The following is a 17,940-nucleotide window of genomic DNA, read 5'->3' on the forward strand; positions in this document are numbered from 1 at the left end:
ATCTAAATGGGAGTCAGAAAATGAGCTGAGCAGAGAATAAACTCTGCTCATAGAGCGTTTTGTTACTTACACATCAGAATCTCATCTATAAGAGAAGTTGGGGGGCGTAGAGGAAAACATCCAGAGCTTGACATTACAAAATGTCTCAGTTGTAAATACCTGAAAAACTGTGACTTATGGATGTCAAATTTCTGAGCTAACTGTTCAAATGAGGCGAACTTATTGTCTATATAAAGATCATTTAGAGAAGTTATTCCCTTTAAACTCCAAGTATTGCGCCCTTCCATATCGTCACACTTCCTTTTGAGCCCATCGATTTCTTCTTTCAGTTCCAACACGGTGGTGCGCAAAGCAACAACCTCATCGGACCAGGTCGACAAGCCACCCTCCACCTCTTTAACGCTCTGTTTCACGTGGTCCAGATCTGCGCGCAGTAGCATCGTGCCATTAGCCACCTCCGCTCTCACTGCTTGCAGCTCCCCTTTAATAAGAGTAAACTCTTCAGCCAAAGCCGCTTTTATTTCGGATTTGATCACAGTTGAGAGATCAGTTTTTATAGCGGCAAGAATGTCAGACCTCAAGGAGATTGCGTCCACCTCGCTGCGGGAGGGAGAGGAGGGCGCCGAAGCTCCGGCTTTAGCTGCAGTCAGCTCCAAGGCGGCGTCAGGCCTAGCAGCCGTCGAGCTAGAATGTTTGCTTTTCCTCGTGTTTGTCGCCATTCTTCTATTCTTCCAGGCAAGAATCACTCAGGGGTCGAGTCCGGACAGACCAAATGTTCAAAACAGCAAGGACATTTAGTATAGAACCACAAACAGAACAACTCGGAGCGGGAGCCACGCTACACACGTCTCACTCCTCCGCCATCTTGCACCGCCTCTCTACATAATGCCTTGTTATTACAAAATGAGGTCTTACACCCCCTTTAACGACTTTATTTCCGAAATGCAACTAGCGACAAATCTGGAGACTTTTTATGATGTTATTGGAGAGTCTGACAACTTCACCTTCCTCAGCAAGCATCATGTGAGTCACTCCACCTTTCCAAAGCTCAGACAAAAGGTCCAACTCGCTGAAGCCTCTCACAGCAACCCCTGCTGCAGTCAGAGCAGAAAGAGGATGGCTGCAAATGAATCACGCAAAGCTGCCGCTGCTCCCACTCTGGCTTAAGAGTCAGGATGTAATTTTTACTGTAATATTTTTTTGCACGACTTCCATCCCTCACACTGTCCAGGGTCCTAAAACATTCCAGCACTTTCAGTACCTTGGACATAGGTTTATTTATATTTCTAAACATAATGAAATTGTTTTTGCTTACTTTTCTTCTCGTTAACATTGATATACATCTCTCCTACAGCCTAGATCACAATTATTGACAAATGCCCAAATATGCAAATTAGGTGATTAAGTCATATTTAGGTCAACTGTTCTTGCTGAAGAGTTAGCAACAGTGAGCGGGAAGTAGAAAGCAAAATGGTAGGAACAGTAAAAGTACTGGCAAACACTCGAAATCCAAGATAAATACCTCCAAGTCATCAGGTTTATACTTGAGTAAATACAGAAGACCTGCTGCTCATCTGGGTGCTTAAGTAGTTCTGAATTTAAAAAAAAACCAAACCCAATCCTAAGTGATGTATTTAAAAGTTCACCTAATAAGCTCATTCATCAGCAGATACCATGTGCACATTTTCCAACAGGACTAAGAATGTAATTAATTATTACTCAATACGTTATTAAGGCCAATGAAAGAGGATTATCACCCAGGCTTCAATCACTTAAATGCAGCTCTCTAGCTCCCATGAGGTGCACCTTCAAATGACATTTATACAGCTGCAGACCTCACTTCCACCTATTATTCCATTTACTGAAAGCAGCTTATTGTGCAGCTAGTTAGAGCATGCCTTTGTTTCCTGCAGCACAACAAGCAGAGTAAACACTCACCACTTTATTTATGTACTTACAGATGTACTGCCACTGCTGAATAAATAAAACAAACTTAGACTTGGTTTCTTCAACCTGAAGTTGTTTAAAAAGCTTAAATATTAATTGTTCTCGACCTTTCCACAGAACCTCTCTTTCAGAGGATCCACAGAGATTCTTGGTCGGTCCACGTTCTGTCTTTTACTGACCTGGTCATTGTTTAAATCTTGGTGTCACGAGTGGTGATGGTGAAACTGCCCCGGGGGTGGGGGTGTCAGGGCTGGTTTGCAGAAGGCTGATAGCTTGTTTTTTTTTTCCTCCAACATCCCCCCGTAGATTTCAGATCCAACAACACTCCGAGACAAAAGACTTGTTTACCCCAAGGACCGAACTGAGCAGCGGCCTATATTCAATCTACTGCTGCAAAGAGTGCACACGAGTCTATTTACAGGAGACTTAACGGATTCATAAAAAAAAACCCAGGAGTCCACCTGCACATGGAGGAGAATCTTTGAAGACACTGGACAGAAAAAGACAGACGTTTTGAAAAAAGAGGGAAGGAAATCTATCCATCCTGAGCTGGAGGAAGCATTTAGATGCTGGGAGGATGACCTAAAGTAGCACTTAGTCATGTCTAATAACCACAAATAATGCGCTCCTGACACTCCCCACCTTTTATTTATGAGACCTAATGCTTTCCACGATGGCTGTAGGTGATACAACAACCTACTTGTGATCTGAGCCAACCTCATGACCTATAATGGTTTGACGGCTTTGTAAACACACTTAAGGCTTTGATTATTTTCAAACGTTTGTGACCCTTTAAGAGCTTAATRATACCAGACTCACGACCAGCAGCTTATAGAATAAAGTCCTCCTTGTACCTATGGTCCCTGTGTTTCCCTGTACTTTTGTTCCCTTGTACACCTTCTCCAGTACCTATATTCTGTTGTACCAATCTTCCCCGGTACCTATTTTCCATTGTACCCAAGTTCCCTTGTACCTATGTTCCCCCATACTTATGTTCCCCAGTACKTATGTTCCCTTATACCTGTGTTCCCCGGTACAATGCCTGCACTGTAACTCAATATTTCTTTCATTTGTTTGAACTGACATTTGAAGGGGGAGCCAAGCATATTTCATGGTTTTCATTATTTACCCTGGGAAAACATACAGTAGGTAGTGGGGAACATAAGAACATAAGGATGACCCTTCAAGAAACACAAGGAAAGCTATGATTTTTATTTTAATGAAGTTCATGTTTACTGCATACATACATGTCAACCCTTTGGGACTTTTACTTGTATCTTAAGCCTTAAAATCCATCATTTTCACACATAATTCAAGAGGGGGCTGCCTGCTGCAGGGACAGAAAAAACATGGGTCAGAAATAACAACGCTTGCAGCACAGAGGAGCAAGTAAAGGAGGACAGGYAGAGGTAGGAAACATTTCTAGCGGCAGGAGTGTTGGGAGTTGGTTATTATATTTTATTTGTTTTTTTTATATCCTACAGGTGTTAAGACATAAAATAAATTTGAAGCAGAGCTTTTGAAAAAAGATCTGTGAGATTCCTCTGTACATCCTTATACCTGCAAAATGGAAATCTGTGTAATTTATTGTCAATCCGTACAACTTGACATGTATGTGAACACTTACAACCAGCTTTATTGAGCCATAAACAAGTTAATATCACCCCCCCCCCCCCCCATCAAACATATAAGATAAAGTTTGAGCATGATGCTTCTGCTGTGTTTGTGTACCAAATTATCTCATGAACCACTGGACAAAAATTCATTGAAACAGAAAGTAATCRTTGGATGTCCATCAAGAGTTAATTTCTAGAGTCAGCTCTATTCAATATGGCTGCCACAGCTACATGACCTTAGCAAACGTAAAGATGGCTATAGCTAARGGCTGCTCCTTTCAGAGGTCACCACATTGGGAAAAATTTAACTGTTTCCCATACAATTATCCAAGGATGACAGAACCAAATGCCTTGCCTATCAGCACCCACTGAGCATATCTCACAACACAATACTCATGGTATTGCATGGGGACAGGTACCACTGTTATTTTTMTTTTGTTTTGTTTTGTTTTGGCAATTGACCAAAACAGCTACAACTCCATCATTACATCATAAGATGATTTTAGATGCAGGTAAATGTGTTGACGGAACGCCCGGTTGTTACTTATGAGATAAATTACAGTTATGTCACAGTAGTCAGTATGTGTATTTATTTGTCATAGTAGTGGTTAAACGTGTTATAAAAGAGTAACCTGGATCTTTTAGAGCACTTTTTATTTGTTTTCATCTGTTGAATGGTGTTAAATGGACTGTTTACATAATTACTTTGCCATCTGCATCCACTGAAATGAAAATGAGATGTTATTTATGGACAGGTTATTGTTCCGCCGCRGCTGCCAGTGCTCCAACCTCCGCTCTGTGGGCGGTGTGGCTGGTGGTGGTGTTCAGACCTACTACTGCTGTGCATAATCACACAGATGTACTGTAGGCATGAAAAGAGAGAGAGTACACGATGAAGAAAAAGAGGCTTTGAGATAGGCTGACTTTTTTTTAAAGACCCAATAGAGGAAGAGTCGTGGCCGGAATCAGACACGTGTCGGATCAGGTCAAAGGTCTGYACCATGGGGGAAGAGCAAGAAAAGAAAAATGGACGGAGTTCACGTTTTCGTGTTTATCTCTAACCACTAGGGGAAAGAAAGCAGAGCAGTGGGGGAAATATTGTGTAAACACCAGATCTTTGCAGGGAGTTATTTCCACAGCTAATGTCTCCAAACGTCACACCGAAACAGACGTGAAGGGTGCACTCCGGGCCATCAGGTTCATCAGGCGAAGGCAGAATAATGGCTACTTTCAGACGAATGTCACGTCCGCGCCAACAAACAAGGGGAAAACAGATCTGGTCTTTGAAGTCCAGAGTTTCCCCCACACTKCATACAGCACATCATTAGGTTTCTGCCTTTTAATGCTTCAAAGCTCTTCAGTCATGACGACAGGAGCGAGGTTTATTCTCAGAGTGTTGTTACTCTTCACAACACGAGCATTAATGACACAGGGGCTTTGTCAGTTGACATTAGAGGAGCTTTATTCCTGTGTTCTGGGATACTCTATAATCCATCTAACACACAGTAAGCATCTGAATCTGTGAAATAGGATTCCTCTCACTGTATTGTCCTTCGCTTTATATAATCGTCCTGCAGAGGTCACCGCGCCCCTTTTCTGTGCCCATCTGTGGAGCGTTTTGTCTTTGTCCAAGCGACGGTCTTGACCGACTTCACTATTTTTTCAGATTTGCCTGTTACGCCCGTTTCTTGATGGTCACTTTCACCATCTGATTTCACCGCCTAATTAGTCACACGGAGGCAGTGCGACGTGTGATATTGGCTCCTGCTGCCTCTCGGCTCTGCAGTTGCCGTCCTGTGTGCAGCGTGGTGTGTCACCTCAGGCGGTGGCTGGTTGTGGAGTGAAGTGGCAGATAACAGCGGAGTGACTTACAACCGATACAAAATGAGACAAGGGTTGTCTTGTGAATATTGATGGACCCGGAATGAAAGCCAAAGAAAAAATAATACAACACAAAGAAGAAACCTGTGCAGGCATTCAGTCGAATTTAGCTCCAGGCAGGAGATGGCTTGTCTGATTCAAGTCAATACTTTTTTTTATTATTTTGTTTTTCAGTCGATGTTAAATATTCAATAAATAGTGGTGCATTCAGAAATGGAAAACAGAAGTTCTTTATTAAGCTGCTACATAAAGACAACACAGTAAAAGTTAAATCTGTTTTATTCTGTATTATTTAGAGGGAAAAGCTTATATTTTCCTAATAAATTAAATTTCATAGTTTCAATATTCTGAAATGAGGTTGCAAATGAGCAATGGATATCTAACCTGTTGTAGATAACTCAGTTTGAAAAAAAAAACACAATTTATTCTAAATAGGCAGTGGTGAGCATGGTTCTGCTAATCAGCTAACAGCTAATAGCGGAACAAATTTTTTCTTAACGGATTAACTTTTTCACTAACTTTGACATTTGTTAGCGGATCAATTAGCTTCCACTAAATTAGGTTTTGCCAACTTTAAGTTCGCTAACAGCTAACTAACAAGCTAACATCAACAGGTTTTTGTCAGTCCCACCAGTCTTTAGCTGGAAGGAGACAAAGACGTGTGACACAGGTGAGTGACAGGTGTCTTAGTTAGCTGTTAGTGTTAGATTCAATGAATTACAAATTATCAAAGCTAGCATTTTGGTTAGCTGTTCCCACCACTGTGAATGAGTTAGTGAGCTAACAGCTGTTTCAAAAAAGGGCAAAAACTGAATGGATTGCTGCCACGTTAAAACAGAAAGCTGTGATTCAAGAAATAGGAAAAATTAAGAAAAGAAAGAAAATGGATGGGCTGCCTGAAGTCCTGGAATGTTCTTTGATCTTTACGATATGTGACGACTCATATAGAACCCCGGATAAAATCAGAAGGCAGTGCAGTGYAAAAATACACAGCTAGTTGCATTGGTTGAAAAATGAGCAATAATTGAATTTTAGTTGAGACTAAAATCTATTTCACTGAGAAATACAACGCTGTTTTCAGTCTTTTGAGCTTTTACTTAAAATTTACTCAGAGGCCAAACCAAACACAAACTAAACCTTACCAGAAAGAATTATTCCAGTTATGTTTGTAAGGCATTTTGGGCACGGGCAGCTCATACTGCTTAGTTTTGAAGTGCATTACTGAAAAATCCTAACCCTTTGTCTCATCACTGTTGGAGCTGTGACAGTCATTTTACTTCATACGGATTTTTTTTTTTAAAGAGATTTAGTTTTTCTGAGCCATTTCTGAATGGTTTTATCTAACAAACCATCTGGCAGGTCAGATCCACCCCTCACATGTCGTGTGATTTCACAAAACCAAGATAGCAGCAGCTAACTGTGATGATTKTTCAATGCTTCACTGTGAATACCAGCTTTTCATATAAAGTTTGTAGATTTAGTTGAATAAATAATCCTACACTTTGTCACTTCAATGTCTGAAAATACTGTGATCAAGTGTCCACGATTTTTGTTTTTTGTCAACTTGAAACCAGTTTACATATATTTTTTTGTTCTCAGTTGTATTTTAACTGAGATAATCTTCCAAATGTTCTTAGATAATGTGGTTTTATGACAAACCTGCAAATAATCAGAATTAAACACAACAAAAACATTCAGCTAAACAGTAAAATTTATGTTTGACATGCTTGTAGTTCTATTAAATTAAACTTGCTAGTCATGCGTCCTGGTACCTGTGTTTCCCATTACCTAAGTTATCTGGTATTTGTTTCCCAACACCAATGTTTCTTGAGACCTATGTTTTCCAGTATTTATGTCTCCCATGCCTACAGTATATTTCCCGGGGTTAATAATAAAAATCAGGAAAGATGCTTGGTTCCCTGTTCAAATTTCTTTGAAAACAAAGAGTGAAAAACACTTGTGCAGGCATTTTCTTGGGGATTATAGGGATGTTTGAGTTCAAGGACGACTCAATACATGAAATAAATTGATGACTAATAATCAACCTTTACACCAAATCGAATCCCCCATTCCCAACTGCCAGCTCACCACAACATCTCTCTCATTTATTAGGTGGTCTACAAGAATAACGAGTTTAGGCTGGAACTGTCACGGATGGCTGAACGGCGAGACCCTAAGATCAGCATCCATGGCGAACTGGTCTTCAGCTGCGAAAACGTGGAAGCTCTGGAGCCGATCACCTTTGACACGCCGCCTGCCTACCTGACCTTGCCCAGGTGGAACACAAAGAAGACGGGCGCCATTTCCTTTGACTTCCGCAGCACAGAGCCCAGTGGCCTGCTGCTGTTCAGTCATGGCACCCTGCAAGGGACACTGCCTGACAGGAAGCCCCGCGCTGACTTCTTCGCCATCGAGCTGATGGACGGCGTTCTCTACCTGGTCATGGATATGGGCTCTGGCAGCATTAAGATCAAAGCCAGCAACAAGAGGCTTGATGATGGCGAGTGGTGCCACGTGGACTTCCAGAGAAAGGGCCGCAATGGTAAGATAATTTTATGCATTCTGTGAAGGCGGCGGAAGCCTTCTGTCTGCTCCTGTGCTCCTCCGGTTTTAGCTCTGGAGCATAAAGGGCTCCCAGCTGTGAAATTGCCGTATGCCAGCATGGTTACAGTGACATCCACGCATTCGTGCTGCTTCTTATTCACCCCGGTAGAACATGCATGCATATTAGGTTTTAATTGTGATGATATTTTTAGTTGCCATAATCTTCGAATGACATTTTGAMATCTGTGTTAACCTATTTCACAAGTGGCCAATTATTCAGCCTAAATGGAACTGGTAAATGTCTGCCTTGTTTGTTCCATGCAAATGTCTGACTTATTAGCAGATTTCAAATGAAACATGGCGTTCCTTCTTCTTGCTTTGCGGGATTTTTTCTCAGCTAATGTGGAGCACATGTTTGTCATTTATACTTTTATGTTTTTCTGGAGCAAATTTTAGTTCATACTTTTGTTCACAATATTGGGATCATACCTCTACATTAGGGGTACAATGATACAGAAAATTCACGATTTGGCTCAGTTCGATACTTTAGTCTCACGTTTCAATATTTTTTGATATTTTTGATACCCACACACCTGTCTGTTTTTTTTTTTACTTCACTGCAACAAACCCTTTGAATTGACTCGGTGCTAATGCCTTTCCCCTTAGGCTTTATCTCAGTGAACAGCCAGAGCATCCCCTTCACCGCTAATGAAGGCAGCGAGATCCTCGACCTGGACGGAGATATGTACCTGGGAGGTTTACCCGATGATCGGCAGGCCCTCATTTTGCCCCCCGAGGTGTGGACGGCCTCCCTGGGCCTCGGCTTCGTTGGCTGTGTGCGAGACCTGTTCATCGACGGGCAGAGCCGCAACCTGTGGAGGCTGGCCGAGGTCCAGAGTGCCACGGGTGTCAGCAGCCTCTGCACCAGGGAGACACACACGAGGTGCACCAGAGACACGTGCGCCAATGGGGGACACTGCAGAGAGGGCTGGAACCGCCACATCTGTGACTGCAACAGCACCGGCTACGTAGGTCCCAGCTGCGAGAAGGGTAAGAGTTTCTGGGAAGGAGAGTAATGGATGGGGGGGGGGGGTTGCTGCTGTTGAGCTTTTAACGCACTTTGGGCAGTATTTTATTTATTAGGCGAGGTGTAAAAAGTGACTTCACGGACCAAAATAAGGTAGAAACTGAAAAAAATTCATCATCCGGGCTAGTGCTCAGAATCTCTAAACAATAATAATTTTATTTGCAAACTCAGTAGGATCATACTTTGTATTCTCATATGTATTTAAATGAGAGCCAGACTCTCACCTCCAAACTAATACTTTATTTTCACAAAGCAGCCCAGAGAAAGTGACAGCACAATAGAATATTTTTCCCCATTTAAAACCACTCTAAAGTAAATTGCAGTATTTCTCCACAGCAGAGTGATTCATTAATGAATTGTGAGTATTGTGAGGTTGCCAGTGCTGTGTGTGTTTCATTAGAGATGCAGTGATGCTTCAGCAGAGTCATTTGGCCTAAATCACTTTGCATTTTCCATGCAGATGGGTTTTTTTTCACACGCAGGCCAAATTACGCAGATCCACTGGCAGCTAATAGTATGACGGATGTATGAAAATCCCTCTTGTGTTGCACAGTGATGGAAATAAATCCCTCCGAAATTTAATTGAGGCTGCAGTCTTGCCACTGTCTTTGCGTGCTCCAGGCTTTTTCTGCCATCTGGTGCGACGGATGAAAACTGCAATCTAAAATTATTAGAGATGCACCGATTCTGGTGTTTYAATAGCTTTGACCTGCTGATTCCGTTTTTATTTATTTTTTATTTATTTCTTTTTTGTATACCAATTTTCTTTCAGTGAAGTAACCCATACTAAGTTATTCAAGATTATCTGCTGTCTTAAAACAAACACCTTCTCAAAAAAAAACCTTCTACACTGGTGGCATGCACTGTTGCTAACTCCTCATTAAGAAAATAAGCTATTTGCTGTAATAAAAATTGCTGGATGACATCTCATTTGCATGTTTGGTCATTTSAATGTAATTGTGCTCTTGGCTTTAGGAGATAAATATCAATGTTGGAGAGTCAAAAAGTCAGTGAACAACACTAAATAATGTTTATAATTACTGTTTAACTTAATTAAATTACTTGTGACTTTAATGTTTTATCTAGAAACAAAAATAATATTGATTTTTCCTGTAGTTTCATGTAAAAAAATCTAAATTAAAATAAATTTTAGATTTTTCTTTATATTTAGTGACTAAAGATAGAAATTAGCCAGAATATTGTCTAGAACTGTCCATCTTTACTATACATTAAGGTCTGCTATCCACGGTTCCTGATAGATAAACAAACAAAAACAAATCACTGTTATGTGTGGTGGAATTAAACCCTCCTTCTTTATCCAAGCTTGGAATGGGCAGTGTCCAGAGACACTCAAGAGGTATTTGKTTTATTTTGTTTGTGTTGTATTTAGTAAAAAACAAAAAGACCTGCTGCATCAGCACAATGTATTTAGTATTTTTTTTTTTTTGTTTTTTGGAGCCAACAAAAAATTACAGTAAAATATTTTATTTTCTATTGTTGTAAAGATGTTTTTTTAACTTGACATCATTGCGAATGAACCGAAAAAGGGAGAAAAAAAACTTGTTGGCAGGTGAACAGAAAGTTTGTCTCCTCTCCCTTCCTCCTTCACCCACTGCTAAATAATTAGTGGTTTCATGTGCAGACCATAAGTCTTCAAACACACCAGAAAAGGTGTCCAAGTTTGACTGAAGTTTGTTTAAAAAGGCGATAGAAACCTTGGCCACATGGTTGTTTCCACATCCTGTAGATATTTTCTTTCTCAAAAGAGAATACAGACTTTCTTATATATATTCTTATATATCGTTAAACTGTTCTGTTCCTGAAAACCCTCCACAGAGGCCACCGCTGTGAGCTATGACGGCAGCATGTATCTGAAGGTGCTGCTGCCAAGGACGCTGCATACCGAGGCTGAGGACGTGTCCCTGCGCTTCATGTCCCAGAGGGCCTTTGGTTTGTTGATGGCCACCACATCCCAGCAGTCAGCGGACACCCTGCGCGTGGAGCTGGACGGAGGCCGAGTCAAGCTCACTGTGAATCTGGGTAAAAGCTGATGCAGCAGATATGAGCAGATCATTCCACTTGACCTTGTCAGGATGTGTCACCTAGTCAGAAAAATTGATGCATTTGTTTTGTCAGGCTCCTCTCCCATACCCTTCCACATGCACCATCACTATGGTTGCTTAAAAAGAGAAGCACACGCCTCGGATGCTCTTCATGCTCTGGATGGTTGATTTTTCTTTCATATGTTTAGTTGTGCCAAATTTATTAGGCCCAGGGCCACAAAGCAAAAATATGTATTTTTTTCTGAGWTCTGACTTTTATTCAGAATTCTGGCTTTAATTTCAGAATCCTGACCTTTTTCTCAAAATTTTCAGATTAAAGTCAGAATTCTGGTATTAAAGTTGATTTTAAATAAACAAACAAAAATATTTAAGTGTATCTTCTATTAAAYGAATATTTCAGTATGAGTCAGTCAGAAATTGTGTTGTTGAGTTAGTATCTGAAGAAAGTTCTTTATTACCATACACATTCTAGCCCAAGAGATGCACATAGTACACATCATATGAGTTTTTACTCCCAGATTWATTTTACTGAGATGTAAACTATCCCTCTGTCCTTGTCAGATAAGTGTCCATCTCACTGTTTCCTAATCCCTGATGCTCAGGCTTAACTTCAGTAAATGTTAATACAGTGTAGGATATAAAATCTTCTCAAACTCTTTGCCTGTTTTTTACTGGTGTTAACTTGAACCATATTGGCATTTTATAGTTATTACTGCATAATGTAAAATTGGGCATCATTAACTAAAATACTTTRATAGAAATTTCCGGTATTCAAGGTCAGCATTAAATTCTTGCTCCTTTACTTCTCCATTTATTTTTATATACAGTTGACTTACAAATGAGTTTTATTTGTATTCTACATCAGTGGTTCCCAACCTTTTTAGACTTGTGTACCTTTTGAGCCATTTTGTCATACCACTAGTACCCCTTCAGTCAAACGTAATGACGATTCTCCAAATCTATAATGTACTACAACTGATTATTAAATTAAAAGTATTTATTTAACTCCCAGAACATTTAATTCTGATGCATTAATTTTTTGAGCTCAAATTAAACATTAAGATAAAAATGTTSCCTTCGAAGTGAATAAGTAATTAAATAAATAAACCAGGCAACGCCAGGTGCAGAAAACAGCAGAGTCCAAAATACGTCAGAAACTCACCCAAATTGGCAAATTCTGTGAGATTCCACATTTTATGCTGGATTCCATTTTGTGTTCATTACGTGAATCCATCTGCAATTTCTGCAATGCGGAAATTATAGGGCCCTACAATCTCAGTCCTATTTTTATTTACTTATTTTTTACACATGTGACTCCACGTACCCCCTGTAACATGCTTGTATACCACTGGTTGGGAATCACTGCTTTAGACAGTGTGAAAGGCTGAAGGAACTGTCCAAGGTCCTGAAAGTACTGGAATGCTTCAGGACTTTAGACAGTGTGAGAGGCTGAAGGAACTGTCCAAGTTCCTGAAAGTACTGGACTGCTTCAGGACTTTAGACAGTGTGAAGGACTGAATGAACAGTCCATGGTCCTGAAAGTGCTGGAATGCGTCAGGCCTTTACGTTATGATAGCAAAACATCCTTAATGTGTGTTGCTGAAATAGTTAGATACTGTGTGAACACTGTTTAGCTTAAGTGTATTRAAGCAGTGGAAGTAGGCATGCATTTATTGAGACCACAATGCATTGTGAAATACTGACATTAAGTACACACACATGACTTTTACACAATTTCATTAACTTGCAAAAAAATGTATTCAAAACAAATGCAAATTTTGCAAAAGATTCTTAGAATTTTCAAAGTAAATTCTAACACARTATTTAATRCTGACATTACAACAGCTTTCATCCWGTCTGGAAAATAATACTACTATTTTATTACAAATTTGCCAGGCAACTTTAGCTACATTAGCATCATGTAGAGTCAACTTATTTATTTGTGAAGTTAACAAGACCGTGGCTCCTTGCTAATCTGGCTAAATGATGTGTGTTAGCTGTATGGATGTTAGCTTGCAGGTCAGGATGRAGTTAGAGGTGGAGGTAGTTGGAGTCAGCACAGAGGACAGAGAGGTGAAGGACTCGCGGTGGCGAACACTGAAAAAGGAAAAGCTAAAAGAAGATGCTACTGGCCATTAACTAATGTGACTAAGTGATTTCAACTTGCTGGTTAATTATAATTATCTAGTTAGTTAATTAACTAACATAATTTGTACGGTATATATGATAACYATATGGATGGTGAACTTTCATTATTTTATCATACGTTAGCTGTTGGCCACTAGGTAACATGGCTAGTTGGTAGTTTTAAGCTATTGACTATAATGTGCATAGCATTATATAGCATTAAACACATAAGCATACTTAGCATTAATAGCATACTGTTAATAGTTTAGGTACTCTGTTTTCTGAAAGCACAATTTCTGTCTGACTCGTATCAAACTGATTTAGTGAAAATTAAAACCTGATGGTCTTGTGCTCATTTTCAGTTTGTCGTTTTTTATTTTTTAATTTTTTTAGTTTATACGTTTTGATTAAGAGAGTCTTAGGCAAAAAGACTTTTTGGGCTTTCATGAATAAACTGGATACTCCCTGCCCCTTTTTAAAAAGACATTTTTTGACATTTCGCCCTCATTTCATGGTGACAGTATTAGTCAGAGAGCACAAGGGGAGAAAAAGAGGATTTGACATTCGACAAAAGTCTCATTGTGTTTCCATGGTAACATGGTCCTATTAGGCACTAGAGATCAGAGCTCCCAAACAACACCCAGTTATTCTTCAATTTACTGTAAGGCCGACTGGGGGAAAAAAAGCTACAATCCCTTGGACTCGTTCGTTTTAGGAAACAAAGATTGACGAAACAGAACAGTGTTGACATTTGTGCCTTTATAAAACATTAAGAAGATATGAAAACACAAAAACACCAATTGAGTCAAACACAGAACTAAAATAATGTCAATTAAAAGAATAAACAAAAAGCAACCAAAGGGGCGCTGTGCCTTTTTAAACTACCATAACGGTGCTTCTTCTTCCTGTCTCCTGTTTCTTCTCTCTTCTCCCTCGGTTCACGCCGGGGTCGGGTCCCACCTGAGCYTCTCGGCTCTTTCCAGCCCTTCAAAGGCTTGTCTGCAGTTCAAGGAGAGGGCAGTCAGAGACCTGATCCATCATTACTCTGAAATATCACCACTTAAACCGCTCGCGCTGCGGACGCTTCTATTGTTGTACCATCACCTCACATTTACTGGCCTGTCCAGTTTAGAGTCACTTCGCTGAGCAGGGAGCGCCAGTGATGGATGCTCACACACACACACACACACACACACACACACACACACACACACACACACACACACACACACACCCTCTCTCTCTCTCTCTAAGCAGGATCTCTCCGGTCTCTGGCTGTCTGTTTCCACTGCTCTGTGATGGTTGACAGCTTGAGAGCACTCCGCTGCCACGTGACTCTTACACTGATGGGTTCTCCCTACTTCACGTTAGGTTTAATTTTTCAGAACAAGACTGGATGATAAGCAAATTTATTTCTTTTCCAGTCCCTGCAGTTAAAGATTTATAACGGATTTATAAGGTATTTAGCAGCTTTAGTTGTTAAAGCTGGCCTGAAGGAAGATGTTTGGTTTATTTTTTTATTTTTTTTCACGGTGTAAGTTTCATCGTGGCTGCAGGTTGTGCAAATCGCCGCTTTCCTTCTGTATTTAATACTGGAATAGAAAAATATATTGCCATTAAGCCTGAAGAACCACAACAAGGCTTAATAGCAATTTTAGTTGAAGCTGAAGAAGTCTGATTTWTTTTTCTTTGATTTTTTTTAATAAAGGTGCATCAGTTCAAAATATAAAACACAACTCAACAATTCATGATTTTAAAAAGTGCAGACAGTCAGTTTGATGAGATGTTGGTCATTTATTGCAAATTCCAACAATAAAAACTTATTACTCGCATTTGTTAGTTGCTTTAWGTGAGGATTTTATGATGGTTTAGATCAGTGGTTCCCAGAGTTGGGGTCAGAGGGGTCTTGAAAAGATTTTCAGATTTAATTCCATTTAGAAATCACTACTAACAGCAATTTTTTGCCTTACTTGTTACAAAAGAATGAGGTTGGTGTTTTCAAAATAGATGTGGGTATGTGTGTGCTGCATTACAATGCCACCCAACAGAACTGTAGGCCTTTTTTGGACTGCATCTACTATTTAGTTTTTTGTTAGTTTTTTTTTTAACAATTCGTCTAAGAACATATCTCTGCGAAAATTGTAGCTTCACTGCAGAAAATGAAATTAAGTTTTAGGCTTAAGTAGTAATTTTGGAAAAAGGAGTTTGTATTTCTTTAAATCTAATTTGTTTGCTAAATTAAAACCTTTTTTCCAGTAAATATTGACAGGCTCAGACCAAGTTTTGTGTTTTGTGGCCCCTGAGTTTGACACCCATGGTTTAGGTGGTAAAACTCATTTTTTGCTGCACATTAAACACTTGTGTGTTTTTACTGTCCACTTCCAACGACTTTCCTCACAGCGTTTAATGTTGAATGCTGAATTTCCTCCGAGCACATGTCAGTAAATATATCAGTCACGGTATCTGAAACAATCACGCTCTGCTGCATCCGAGCTGACATCGACACTGAAAACACACACAAAATAAACTGAAAACAAAGCTAAATTTAAAACACCAACTCAAATTAACAATTTGCATGAATTCACTTTTACTTCTCCACATTTCTNATATATCAGTCACGGTAGCTGAAACAATCACGCTCTGCTGCATCCGAGCTGACATCGACACTGAAAACACACACAAAATAAAAATAAAATAAAAAATAAAAAAAGATGGTGCACTTTTTACTTTTATGGTCAATAAAGCTCTTATTGATCCTAACTTAGATGGGCTTTGCTGTGCCTCCAGCAGAGCTGATCTCACACTGAGTTTTCTTACATTTTTTTTCTTCTCACTGGTTCTGAAATCTGCAGAGAGGAAAGTGGCGGTTTAGACTCTCGAGTCTGTCCCCGGATGGTGGGCTCTGAAAAAGTTTTGATTGTCTGCAGAATATACCTTGAAGGATGTGAAATATTCTCCTCTTTTGTGCTGTTCCTCATTTTTTTTCTTTTAATCTCACCATCTCACTCTCTCTCTCACCAGATTGTATCAGGATAGACTGTAATCTCAGTAAGTGTCTCCTCTGATTATCTCCTTTACCTTGATTTAGAGAACCTGCAATGTGCTTTAATTCATGTACTTCTTGCCTGTATTCATTCATGAAACAGAACACAATTCACTTATTTTACTCCAGTTTCTCTCTCAAGCATAATCATAAACAAAAAAAATGAGAACTTTATTTGGTGAATGGCTGCACAGTTAAAATTAGGGACACTTTTTGCACTTTAATATATTAGCACCACAATATTTTCATTGAATGTGGCTCAATTTAACATAAAGGTTTTTAACATGTTTAGTTTGTCATTTAATTACTACCAGCTGTAGTTTCATGGTTCTGCTAATCAGCTAGCAACTAAGAGCAATACTATTTTTTTAATTTAACCGATAAACTTTTTCACTAACTTTGAAAACCGAACCAAGTAGTTTCTGCTAAATGAGGTTTTATTAACTTTTAAATTGACGTGTGACACAGTTAGTGTTAGCCTTCGCTGGATTTTTACTTCTTTGGCTGTTTAGGGGTTTGTAGTTAGCACATTATGAGTTGGCAAAGCTAACATTTTGGTTAGCTGTGCCCATCACTGTTAATTACTAAACTGACTGAATAATTAGTTAATTTATTCTCTTCAGAAACAAGTTATCTGGTAAAAAAAAAATACATTATAACAAGTAATTACTGCAACTACAAAGTTAATTTTAAAGTAAACACAAAAAAATACAGTTTGCTCCTCAACAGAGGTTTTTGTTAAACAACAAAAAGTGTTCAAAGTGTACATTTTTTTCTTTTTTCTTTACTTAAATAGAATCCTCTGCCCAGGTAATGAGCAGCGGCAGCCACAGGGTTTCCCCGTCCCGTAAATCATCCTTTATTAGGCAAATACATGTTGTAACCCAACTGTCACTCAGTCTGGGTCACACATTTTTGTCTCCTTGAAGCTGAAGACCGATGGGACTGTAGAAGTTGTTTTATTAGTTATCTGTTAGCGGACTATAAGTTGGCAAAACCTAAATTAACAGCTCCTCTAACCGTTTTCAAAGTTAGCAAAAGCACTAAACAGAAAATTTGTTTCCCCATTATCTGTTAGCTGATAAGCTGAACCATGKCCGCCGCTGCTGATAAAATATATTCAGTTCATTGTCTACTGAATATTTTCAAATCTTTCTGTTTTTGATAACAGTATAGAATAAAATATTTAATTTGAAAGAGCAGAATTAGTTTTACTGTATTCCTGATCACATGTTATTAAAGCCTATATTGTAGCAGCTGTTTATGTACTCTCAGACATAATTAAACATTTAATCAAATTGGAGACCTAATCAGCCACAGTCTGGTCTTCTGGTGGTAGTCTGAAGTGCAGCTGTAAAGACTATAAACCAAACAACATGGGTCTAGATAAAACATTTAATGCATAWTTTTAGAATTTAAAACCTGTCATATTAAACTCATTGCACCTTCGAGTGATTAAGGTAAGTGTGTATGAAAATGAGCCTGTGTGTGTCTGGATAGTCACTTATAAAGCAAAAACTATACAGATATTTAAAAATGCTTTAATTGGCATACATGAAAAATAAATACTCCATCTTATGTCTTTGGTTATGGCTTATAAATGCATTTTTCCACCAGCAGATGGCAGTGTAC

General features: G+C 39.2%; 1 protein-coding gene across 8 annotated transcripts in view; it reads left to right on the forward strand.

The window, feature by feature from the left end:
• The window catches only part of nrxn2a (neurexin 2a), a 207,942-nt gene that overhangs the window by 97,279 nt on the left and 92,723 nt on the right, over window positions 1-17,940 (forward strand). For 6 of the 8 annotated variants that reach the window (XM_014003140.1, XM_014003145.1, XM_014003143.1 and 3 more), the window contains 4 exons: window positions 7,557-7,986; window positions 8,655-9,038; window positions 10,912-11,115; window positions 16,287-16,313. In XM_014003140.1, the coding sequence (XP_013858594.1) occupies window positions 7,557-7,986; window positions 8,655-9,038; window positions 10,912-11,115; window positions 16,287-16,313 (1,045 nt within the window). The remainder of the gene's footprint in view (window positions 1-7,556; window positions 7,987-8,654; window positions 9,039-10,911; window positions 11,116-16,286; window positions 16,314-17,940) is intronic. The other 2 variants (XM_014003142.1, XM_014003146.1) reach the window with 1 other exon arrangement.

The sequence above is a fragment of the Austrofundulus limnaeus genome, unplaced genomic scaffold (genome assembly GCF_001266775.1).
Source record: "Austrofundulus limnaeus strain Quisiro unplaced genomic scaffold, Austrofundulus_limnaeus-1.0 Scaffold17, whole genome shotgun sequence".
NCBI lineage: Eukaryota > Metazoa > Chordata > Actinopteri > Cyprinodontiformes > Rivulidae > Austrofundulus > Austrofundulus limnaeus.